At 43.4% G+C, this 12,285-nt stretch overlaps 1 protein-coding gene across 1 annotated transcript in view; it reads right to left on the minus strand.

The window, feature by feature from the left end:
• Positions 1-344: 344 nt before the first annotated feature.
• The window catches only part of LOC127584292 (substance-P receptor-like), a 42,601-nt gene continuing 30,660 nt past the window's right edge, over positions 345-12,285 (minus strand). Inside the window, exons 3-5 of the mRNA XM_052040963.1 lie at positions 3,240-3,390; positions 2,390-2,586; positions 345-640 (exon numbers count right to left, since the gene is read on the minus strand). Of these exons, the coding sequence (XP_051896923.1) occupies positions 364-640; positions 2,390-2,586; positions 3,240-3,390 (625 nt within the window). The 3' untranslated portion in view covers positions 345-363. The remainder of the gene's footprint in view (positions 641-2,389; positions 2,587-3,239; positions 3,391-12,285) is intronic.

A 12,285-nucleotide genomic window follows, 5' to 3' on the forward strand; every position in this document is an offset into this window, starting at 1 on the left:
CACCAACTCACAGCTTGCGTAAACTGATGGGGTCCAGAGTTTTACAAGCACAAACCTTCAGTGTCGCTGAAAAGGTGGGGAAGGGTTTTAGTTTCAAGCTGGCACCATCAGTGATGAAATCATTTGCAACCAATGTGCTGAAGGTAAACTGTGCAAGCTACAGGATTGAAGAGCTGAGGCCCAAATTAGTGCTCCTGTTTTGACTTAGATCCCCTAGTTGCCTATTCCAATGGAGCACCAATCTTGCTTTTATCGCAGTAAACTGATCAGCTCATCAGATCTGAATATTGGACAGTGCCTGTTTGGAATAATTCAATCTGTTATTGCACGCCAGGTTGGGGCCATGTGCTTGAACTGACCACTTTAGTAGATGCTGGTAGAGTCAGAACCAGCCTTTGATAAGCTATGTGCAGACCCATTGGAGGTGACGTCCAGAGGCAAATGTATCGCCTTGCCGGTCTCATCAGCATCATCATCGTTTTGGTTGATCACTGTGGATACGGTGGTCTCCATACGGCTAACCTTGTACATGCTGCTCTGGGTATGAAAATACCTGGTAGATTTCATCTCCAGACCCTCGTATTCAGTGACTTTGACGAACGGACACCAACGAAAAGCACGGCGGAAGCCAGCACGGAACCTGCAATGCAAACCAGACATGAGATCTCAACATTGTCTCAACAAAAGGACATCTGGGTGGGTTTAGAGGGACAGGAAAAGTTTAGAGGGATATGGGCCAAATGCGGGCAAAGGGGGACACGGGATGCTGGAATCTGGAGCAACAAACAATCTGCTGGGAGAACTCAGTGGATCAAGCAGCATCTGTGGGAGGAAAGGAATTGTCAATATTTTGGATCAAAACCCTGCATCAGGACACGGAATGTCAACAATTCCCTTCCCTCCCACTGATGCTGCTCGACCTGCTGAGTTCTTCCAGCAGATTGTTTGTTGTGGGCAAATGGGCCTAGCTTGGACGAGTTGGGCTGAAGGGTCCATTTCCGTGCTATATTACTCTATTGTCTGCTGCTGAAATATAAAGGGCTCACATTTCCTCAACAGCTACGTCATAGTTCTGGTGGAACTTACCAGGGTTGGGGTAGGAGGGTTACTAGTTGCAAAAAAGGCTATAACAGAGGAAGTAAACATCAGGGTGGATCTGAGTGTAGATAACCTGTGATATGGGTTATGATAGCACAAGTGACTTTGTTTCTGGGCTAATAAGCCAGTTGCCTGGACAGGTTTGTGAGTTCAAATTCTACCTGTGGAATTTAAGTCTAGTTGATTAAAAAAAAGCCTGGAATAAGAAGTTGATATTAGTTAAAATGATCATGATAAATAGAAAAGACAATGTTCTTAAGGGAAGGAAATTTGCGATCCCTCCTGGTAGGTTTGTATGTGACTGCAGACCAACACTTATCTGTCCTCTAAAGTGAATCAGCAAACTGGCCATCAGGGTAATTGAGGGTGGATATCCGAAGCAGTGATCCCCACATCCCATGAGGAGACAAACTACATATTGGGGAAGATGGAACAGCTTGTCTCCAAATGGGATTCCCAACAGAAAAGTTACTTTTAAAAGTAATGATCAAGAATTTAGGTCAACACATCCATCTGCATTAAACCCCCTGCCCCACCCCATCCACCCACACTAAATGGCTATAAAATATAGCAGCACAGGTGAGATGCCCCTCACATCCCTATTCCCCAAAGTGTTTCCGGCATTGCATGGAATCACCTTGTGCTGAACAATAAGTGTGTGTGTGTGTGTGTGTGTGTGTGTGTGTGTGTGTGTGTGTGTGTGTGTGTGTGTGTGTGTGTGTGCGTGTGTGTAGTGTGTGTGTGTAACTGTATGCAAGTGCATGTTTGCAAGTGCATGTATGTGTGCATGTATGCATGTGCAGGTATTTGTGTGTCCATTTGTGTATGTGCATTTGTATACATCTCTGTGCATTGCATGCATTTTTGTATGTGCATTTGTGTGTGTCTGTCTGTGTGTGTGTGTGTGTGTGTGTGTGTGTGTGTGTGTGTGTGTGTGCATGCGCTTCACATTCAAGTAAGAAATGATATGGATTGTAAATCCTCCCACAGCTGAATAGGCTGTAGCCACACACCGGGGCAGTATATGTACGGAAAAGCCTCACTCGGATGACGAACAAAACAGATACTGACACTGATCAAACTAATTCAGTGAATTGCAGACTTCATGGAGGTTAATCCCCTGATGAAAAAATTTGTGTCCTGTGTGTGTTATAAACACGCATGCTTAGCAAGGTTTCCACTATGCTGCAAAGCTGGTAGGAAGTGGGTGCTAGGAGATTCTAACTTGGCTGTTGCTAACCCTAGGGGATCTTCCATTAGTGGGAGGAGCCTTTCTCCTGTTAGTGCTTACCGGTCATTGAGACAGCAGTAGATGATGGGGTTGTACATTGTGGAACTCATGGCAAGCCAGAAGATGGCCAGGTACACTTGCTGGATGTACTTCTCCTGGTAGATCTCAGGGTGGAAGAGGGAGAGCAGGAAGTAGATGTGAAAGGGCAGCCAGCACACAGCGAAGGTGGTCACAACCACGATCATCATCTTCACCACCTGCACCAGGCAAAGGAACAACCATTAGGTGGCTAATTCCCCATGCTCAGCCCTTGATTCCAAACCACACCACAACATCAGGCTGGATTGGTTCAGTCTTGAATTCTGTAGAGTTGAGCAAAGCAACAACTTGGAGGAATAGGAAGAAAATAGATAGATAGATAGATAGATAGATAGATAGATAGATAGATAGATAGATAGATAGATAGATAGATAGATAGACAGACAGACAGACAGACAGACAGACAGACAGACAGATAGATAGATAGATAGATAGACAGATAGATAGATAGATAGATAGATAGATAGATAGATAGATAGATAGATAGATAGATAGATAGATAGATAGATAGATAGATAGATAGATAGATAGATAGTTGTTAGATAGAGAGATAGATAGAATGGACAGACAGACACATATGGAGGCATATGGAATATTTTTGTTTGAAAGTTCCACAAACCAGTTAGAAAGTTTAGTGTACAATGTCCAATGTGCAATGAAGAGATTATGTTCAGGTACTCTTTATGCATTGTTACTTCCAATCGTAAAAGCAGAGGGATTGCATTCAAACGGAGTTTCCGTTCTCCCAAACCTCTCCACGTTCCAGGTGCCAGTCGTTGAAGGAAAACTGCCAACAGCAGGTCTCACTCACCCTCCTCTTAGCATTCATCTGCTCCCTGTATCTGTCCGAGGAATCCCCTGGAATCTCACTGGCCCACAGCGTCATGCCCACAACTGTGTATGCAAACCCCATCACCATCAGGGGCAGGAAGTAGACGAGGGCTATCACACAGACGTGATACCTGTTGGGAAGATTCAGCATCAGTCAGTGAAAAATGCCATCCAGCAATTCTAATCCCTGAGGGTTTATGGGGAGTCTAGATCACAGTTAATTTACAAATTATTTGGAAACTACATCCCTACATGCAAGAGAGAAAATTGCTGACCAACAAGTTTCATGATTTAATTCCAGGAAATCAAGTAACAGAAAGCCTTGGACAATGATTAATAAAAGAAATCATATGGGAATTTATCCCAGTTTACATTCCAATGGTACATATTAATTCCTGCTCTTCTTAAGATAGTACTAGTTTTTACATTATCTCTTGAACACACATGGCACAGGGATGCAGCTATTAGAGCAGTGTGTTCAATCCTGACCTCTGCTTCCTTCAGTGTGATGTCTACACATTCTCTCGAGCTTTCCTCCCACTCCCTGAAGACGTGCAGATTGGTAGGTTAATGGACCACTATAAATTGCTCCTGGTGAGTTGGTGGCAGGTAGAATCTGGGGAGAGCTGATGGGAATGTGGAGAGAATAGACTACAGGAATTACTACTGGGGAATGGCGTTGACCTGTGAGCTGGAACAGAATTGATGGGCTGAATGGCTTCCAATGGTATTGTCATATGGAAGATGGAAGAGACGTTGCTTTTATATCTCATCCAACAGGTCACATCCCGAACATTGAAATATCCCCTCAGTCCTGCATGGGAATGGCCACCCAGATTTAGGCAATCAAGTTTCTGGGGAAGAACTTGAACCCACTGGCTTCCAACTCAAGGCTGCATGAAATCACAGAGAGTTGTGGACGCAGCCTAGTCTTTCATGCAAACCAGCCTCCCCTCCTTTGATTCTGTCTACACTTCCCACTGCCTCAGAAAAGCAGCCAACATAATCAAGGACCCCTCCCATCCTGGTCATTCTCTCTTCTCCTTCCTCCCACTGGGCAGAAGATACAAAAGCTTGAGCGCATATACCACCAGACTCAAAAACAGCTTCTTTCTCACTGTTGTCAGACTCTTGAGCAGACCTCTCATACGATAAAGATTAACTGTTAACATCCTAATCTACCTCATCATGGCCCTTGCACTTTATTTGTCTAACTGCACTGCATTTTCTCTGTAACTGCAACACTATATTCTGCATTCTGTTTTCCTTTTTACTACCTCGATGTACTTATGTATAGCATGATCTGTCTAGATGGCACACAAATGAAAAACTTTCCACTATATCACAGTGACAGAAGCAAACCAATTCCAACTCATGGGTACATTAACAACAGGCAGCTCAACAGATAGAAGGCATCTACAATCAAAGACTACACTGGGAAGGGGACTCCATACTCAACTGTTTAAAGAAATCCTGAAAAATGAGGAAGATTTTAAAAAACAGTTATTTTAAAAAAATTAGGAAACACAGAAGCCCATCAGCAAAACCCTGTGTATGAATCTGGAACTGGATCTGACTTGTTTTTGGGAGAGATTACAGAAAATGGTCTCATATCTGCTTTCTCCTAGAGCCATCTTGTGAGATGTGGTGTGTCCAAAGCTTCAGAAAGAACATTGCTATGTTAGGTTGCACCTGGTAGCACCAGTTTTTTGATAGATGGGACTCATTCTACATTGCCTCTCTGTTATAATAAGCTTGTATACAAGTTTTAAGATTATTCCCCAGCCTGTTGCTAAGAACCAATGTTCACCACAGAATTGGGCCTTCAGAGGAAGGTTGGTCATTGCTGTAGAGTACATATGCAAAAAACACCTGATTTTGTTTGCATTCAAAGCAGTAGTTTGAATTTAAAATCTGCTCATGTGAGAACTTAGCCTGAAGGAGATTGTCCAAGTTCTGCAATGTCACGCAATCAGATGGAAGAGACCTGTTTTCCTCTTCAAAGTCTCACTCTGACATCAGCAAATCTATAACCTTAGGTGATACTTTACAAGTTTACAGCTTTGATCTCTTAGGACCAATAAACAGTAGCAATGTGATCATTTCATCATTTTATCCCTCATCTTATTCCTGTTTTAAAATTCTCTTGAGAAATGTTGCCACGGTGACGATATAGTCTTTTTAAATGAAAATTATCGATGAGGTCAGCAAAGCCTAAGTGTTCCATCATTTTATGAAAATACAATTGCCTTTTTCTGCTGTATGTTTAACAAGCTCTTCCCTTGGGGTCTGTTCACATGCATACTTTACAAGGATGCACTTTTGACCAATGGCTATCATGGTTTGAAGTGCACCTTGAAGGGATTTACATTGACTTTAAGAATGAGCCACAAACAAAGAAGCTGGAGGAACTCAGTGGGTCAGGCAGCATCTATGGAGGGAAATGGACAGTCAACACTTCAAGTTGAGACCCTTCACCTGGACTGGAAAGAAAGAGGGGAGATAGCCAGTATAAACAGGTGGAGGGAAGGGGTGTGTCAGGAGTTGGCAGGTGATAGGTGGGTCCATGTGAGAGGGGGTGATAGGCAGATGAAGGGGGGAATATGGGAATAATGTAAGAAAATAAGATTTCTTTATTAGTCGTCGAAACACACAGTAAAATGCATCTTTTGCGTAGAGCGTTCTAGGGGCAGCCCGCAAGTGTCGTCACACATCCTGAGCCAACATAGCACGCCCACAGCATCCTAACCCATACGTCTTTGGAATGTGGGAGGAAACCGGAGCACCCGGAGGAAACCCACGCAGTCACGGGGAGAACGTACAAGCTCCTTACAGGCAGCGGCCAGAATTGAACCCGGGTCGCTGGCACTTTAATACTGTTATTCTAACATGCCTGCCCATAAACTGGGAGGTGATAGGTGGAAGTGACAAAGGGCTGAAGAAGATGGAAGCTGAAAGGAGAGGATGATGGAGCATGGAATAAGGGAGGGAGGTGGGGAGGAGAATGAGACAGGGTGATGGGGGGCCAGTTGGATTAGGAGGAGGGAGAAAAGAAAAAAACAGGAAAAAGGATAGAGAGAAGCGATCACCACGCTGTCAGGTTGGAGACTGCCCAGGCGGAATATGAGGTGCTGTTCCTCTAATTTGCCTTTAGCCTTGACCCGGCAGTGGAGGAGGCTGTGGACAGACATGTCGATGTGGGAATGGGAAGTGGAATTAAAATGGCTGGCCACCGGGAGATCCCGGCTGGCACTGCGGATGGAGTGAAGGTGCTCGGTGAAGGTGCTGGCATTCAGATGGCTCTACTGCTTGACAGGTGTGGCTGAGAGGATGGAGGACTCAACATCCCAGGGTGGGTCTGGAAATAACTGAGGTGGCAACATTAAAGGCAGGGACACCTTTCAGTGTCCCTTTTACCAGCAAACTGGAGGCTCCATCCTCTCTGACTTTGATGTACATTTGCCCCAGGGTGCAATAATAAGAACCTATCACAACTCAGAACTCCCAGAAAAAATGTCTCAACCTTATGTGCCTTGTCTCAGTCCAAGCTTTTAGAACTTCCCAAAAAGAAATCATACCTTTCTGTCTGGATCTCACACGGTTTCTGTTCCCTGCATTTGCAATCACTGGCTCCCATCGTCAGTTTTTGCCAAACCAGCTGATCTCCTCTGCTTCATCTCCAATTCAGTAATCCTGCGATTCTCTATTTCAGAGACTATAGCCCTGAGTTGTGTGTAAACTCTTCTTAATTTAACTCTAGGAGCCCATGTATCATTCTGGTATATCCATACCGCATGCACTGTACACCCTAAACACACTTCACAAGATATGGTGATCAGACCTGCTCACAATACTCCAGGTGTGATCTAACCAGGCTCTGTATACCTTGAATCCATTCTTACAGAAATGAGACAGCTTTACATAAGACTTTTTGCAGCCATCTTTAGCATTATAATGACCCATGTAGATGGATCTAATGTCCCTTTGGATCTCCAGAGAAGCCTTGGCATGGTTATTATGGAGAATATATTTCCTTTTCTGGGAGAACCTGGAACAAGTGGTTACTGTTTGAAAGTCCTGGATCATCTATTTAAGAGAGAGATGAGGTGATTGTGTTTTCTCTACAAGGGCTATGGGTCTTTGGAGCATACTTCCATAAAGGGCAGTGGAAGTAAAGTATTTTAAGGCAAAGGTAGGTAAACTCTTGATCAACCAGGAGGTGAAGGGTTGCAGGGAAAGGCTGGAATGCAGAATTCAGGTTACAATCAGATCAGCCATGATATCAATGAAGAGCAGAGCAGGTTCGAGGGGCCGAGTGGCCTACTCCTGCTGCTACTTCATATGTTCTATCTTTTCACTGTTAAAGATGGATTAGGATAGAGAATTAAAGTTATATCTCACTGCCACTCTGACATATCTGCCTGCGGCCTTCTACATTACTACAGCAAGGTCCAACACAAGCTTAAGGAACAACACCACACAAGACCATAAGATATAGGAGCAAAATTAGGCCATTCAGCCCATCATTGACTCTACTCCTCCATTCAATCATGGCTGATATTTTTTCAACCCCATTCTCCCACCTATTCCCTTTAACCCATAACAACTTTACCAATCAAGAACCTATCAATCTCTGCCTTAAATACACCCAATGAGTTGGTCTCCACAGCCCTCCGAGATTCCACAGATGCACCACCCTCTGGCTGAAGAAATTCCTCTTCATCTCAGTTCTAAAGGGACATCCCTCTATTTTTAGGCTGTGCCCTCAGATCCTAAACTCTCCGACCAATGGAAACATCCTCTTCATGTCCACTCTATCCAGGCCCTTCAGTATCTGGTAGGTTTCAATGAGATCCCCTCTCTTCCTTCTGAACTTCATCAACTACAGGCCCGGAGGCAGAGGGCTCATCTTCAATCTGGGCATGTTGCAGCCTTCTGGACTCAATACCAAACTCTCCCACTTTAGGTAAATCACTCTTTCTTTCTGTCTGTATCAGAACTGACCATTTCTGTCTATCATCTAACAATGATTTTGGTTCTGTTTTACTCTTGACTAATATAGACTGGCCTGCTGGACATGTATCACGTCCCTGGTATTAACACAGACAAAGAAACATGATCTACCTCTAACTGCCACATGTATGCACCCTGTCAAAGATATTCCCTTTGTTCTACATATCCCCTTCCCACCTTCTCTGCAACTGAAACTAACTAGTTTTCTCTCTTTCTCAGTTCTAAGGTCTGCGACCTGTAATGATAACTCTGTTTCTCTTTCCCCAGACACCGCCTGACCTGTTGCGTTTTTTCTCTGTTTTTAACTCAGTCCCAAACCTGGTAGCTTGCAACCAAATCATCTAAACTATTGCAAATTCCGTGCACATTTAGAAAGATCCTTTAATTCTGCCATTTTGCTGTTTCCCTCCCAGAACGAGAAACAGAAGTAAAACATTCAGCTGCTGCTCCATCATTCAACACAATCGAGTCTTTTACCCCAAACATCCCTTTCCTTTAAGAAATATGACTATTTATTGATGCTGTGACTATTATTATAACTATTTAGGGGTGTGAAGTACAAGAGTAAGGAAGTCATGCTGCAGCTGTATAAAACATTAGTCAGACTGCATTTAGAGTATTGTGTGCAGTTCTGGTCGCCCCATTATAGGAAGGATGTGGAGACTGTGGAAAGGGTGCAGAAGAGGAAGCTGCCTGGATTAGAGGGTTTAAACTATAAAGAAAGGTTGGACAAACTTGGGTTGTTCTCCCTAGAGTGTCGGAGGCTGAGGGGAGACCTGATAGAGGTTTTTTAAATTATGAGAGGCATAGATCAGGTAGACAGTCATACTCATTTCCTCAGGGTAGAAATGTCAAACACCAGAGGACGTGCTTTTAAGATTAGAAGGGGGAAGATTAAAGGTGACGTGAGTGGTAAGTGTTTTATGCAGAGGGTGGTAGGTACCTGGAATGGGTTACCAGGGGTAATAGTGGAAACAGGCAGTTTGGTGGAGTTTAAGAGGCTTTTAGATGGACACATGAATATGAAGGGAATGGAGGGATGTGGCTGATACACAGGAGGAGGACATTTAGTATAAATTGGCATCAAGATCGGCACAACATTGTGAGCAGAATGGCCTGTCTGGTGCTGTACTGTTCTATGTTGCATGTTTAATAGGTAAACTCTTAAAATCTTTCTTGTCATACTCATTATCCACATTGCTACCCTACACTATCGACTTGTCCTTTCCTCCCTTAACTTTCGAGCCATCCCCTCACCTAAGCCCCAACCCAAGACCTACACCACAACTATTTAGCTTAAAGCAAAGTGAGGTGTTTGCTGAGTGAGGAGTGAATTTGACTTTCTTTTAAAAGTATCCATATTTTATTAAATTTTCACCTTGTGGCTTTAAAATGCGGTGCTTTAATGTAACCTTCAGTCTCCCAAGTAACTGGCTAACAAGCTGGAACTGGTTAATTGTAGTCAGGTGATTCAAGTCAATTACCTGGGAATATAAATTGTGGCCCGACAAGAGACAATGTCCACGGGATGTAGATTTTGTCTTGTAAAGGGATTTGCTAAGGGAGAGGCAACTAAATGAATTGATTATAGTCAATAATTATTCTGGGAGGATTATAGTAGGGCAGATGTGTATTGTTGCTGCAGTATGCAGCAGGTTTTGGAAGCCATTGGAATCAATGATGACCACAACTGCAGTGAGTTATTCAAGGTGCAGACACTTTTGTTCAGAGTTGATGAGGTTGTGATGAGAAAGATATGAGTGGTACAGTGAGGCAGAGGGTACAGCTGCTGCCTCAGCTCCAGAGACCTGGGCTCACTCCTGGACTGGGATGCAGAATTAAAGTGATATCTCACTCCCACTCTGCACTATCTGCCTGTCACCTCCTATGTTATTACAACAAGGCCCAATGCAAGCTTGAGGAACAACACCTCATCTTCCATCTGGGCATTTTGCAGTCTTCCAGACTCATTATCAAATTCTGTAAATTAGTGAAGTTTGCATGTTTTCTCTGTGACTTGGTTTCCTTTCACATTACAAAAAGAATTTGTGGGATGAGAGGTTTATTGGCCACTGTACATTGTCCTAGTGGGTGGTGGAACCTGGGGGAAAGTTGATGGGAATGAGGGTAGAGAAAATGGTTAGAGTTGGATTAATGTGTTTCTTTCTTTAAAAGAAAAAGTGCTTGATAGCCAGTGTGGATTCAGTGGGCCAATGGACCAGTTGCTGTGCTGTATCACTCCATGAAACAGTCACACCCCCTTTAGATGATATATTGTTGGTCATTTGAGAGGAAGAGGAGTGTGTGACTACCTATGATGCAGAAGATAGTGTAACAGGAGTGCAGTTCTTGCGTTTGTCCACAGATGTGGCTTGCAGTTCTGTGGCTGAGTAAACTGATCATAGCATTCTGGTTTAGGGGACTAATCAAATTGGGGAAGGGAAAATTAATGTATTGGTAGCAGGCAAAAGTCTAACTGAGGGCTGGTCTGTAGCCATGAGCAAGAGTCCCAAAGACTTGGCAGCCCAGTGCCAGGTTTGAGGATTGGGGTGAGAAGGAAAACATCTAGTTGCTGTGGTCCTTGCAGGTACCAATGACAGTAGGAGAAAGGAGATTCTGCTGAAGAAATATTAGCAACCATGTTCTGAATTATAAAGCAAAAACAAAGGCAAGTACTAGACAGTGGGATTAAATAGGGTAGAACACACAATGGGCTAAGTGTCTTCATAGAGTTATACAGTATACTATCTGGGTGATACGCAAATTGGCATAGGATAAATCAGATTAAGAACTGAATGTGTGCTTCAAAGATTGGTGTGAGAGAAATGGGTTTCAATTCATGGGACACTGTCACTTGAATCAAACTGAGACACTAATGTCAGAGTGAATAAAATAACTAGGTCTATATCTATAAGCTCAAAATACATTGGATACAAGAAGCACTTGGTGTGAACTCAAAGAATTGTGAACTGCATATTGCAGACCAAGTACCAGACAGTGGGATTAAACAGGGTAGTACATATAATGGTCCAAATGTCTTCATAGAGTTATACAATACAGAAAGAGGTTCTTCGATCACTGAGTCCATGTTGACCATCAAGCACCCATTTACACTGATCATACACTAATCCCATTCCTCCTAATAAACTTGCCAAGGGTCTAACACAGGTTTCCAAAATTCTAGGAGCAATCGTAGAGTCATAGTCACATAGCACAGAAACAGGCCCTTCTGCCCATTGAGTGCTTGATGGTCATTGTGGACCCATTTACATTAATCCTACACCAATCCCACTTTAATCTCCCCATATTCTCATCAATTCCTGCCAGATTCTACCATTCAATTACACTAGGGGCAATTTATAGTGGCCAATTCACCTACCAATCCTGGACATAAATCCTGTTACATAAGTTACATACACTTCAGTTTTCACGTTGGGTTTGTTGTTTAATTATTGAATTTGGAGGGTCAGAGGCTCCTTAAAATATAATTTCACATTTACACCACTTGCAAGCTGATCATTGGAAAAATTTCAGGATACAGCTGCTCTCCCAGACTTTATCATTGCTCCTGTGGCAGAACTTTGTGGCATTTACTCCCTGCAATCTCCTGTGCAAAGCAAGAGTTTGTCTTTGAGATGCTGACCTGTTGTTGGACTGTGAAAGTTTCGAGAATATACTGTGTCAAGTCAGGCATTCAGTCACAGGGTCATAGCTATTTATAGATGAACATCTGCTTTAATTCCTCAACTTTACGAGGTGACACCAACAGCTTATTCATCAGATCACCCCAATTTCAGAATCCTTCAGCACTGCCAAATTCACTCCTCTCTCTCAGAATCCTGAGGAATCTTTCCCTACACAACACAAACCTAGCCCAATTGCTCCCTTCAATCCTAAGCACTTATGCGTGCATTCACTTACTCATGGGCAGCACAGTGGCACAGCTGGTAAAGCTGCTGCCTCACAGTATTGGAGACTCAGGTTCAATCCTGACCTCGGGTGCTGTCTGTGTG

This window comes from Pristis pectinata, chromosome 29 (genome assembly GCF_009764475.1).
Source record: "Pristis pectinata isolate sPriPec2 chromosome 29, sPriPec2.1.pri, whole genome shotgun sequence".
Classification (NCBI taxonomy): domain Eukaryota; kingdom Metazoa; phylum Chordata; class Chondrichthyes; order Rhinopristiformes; family Pristidae; genus Pristis; species Pristis pectinata.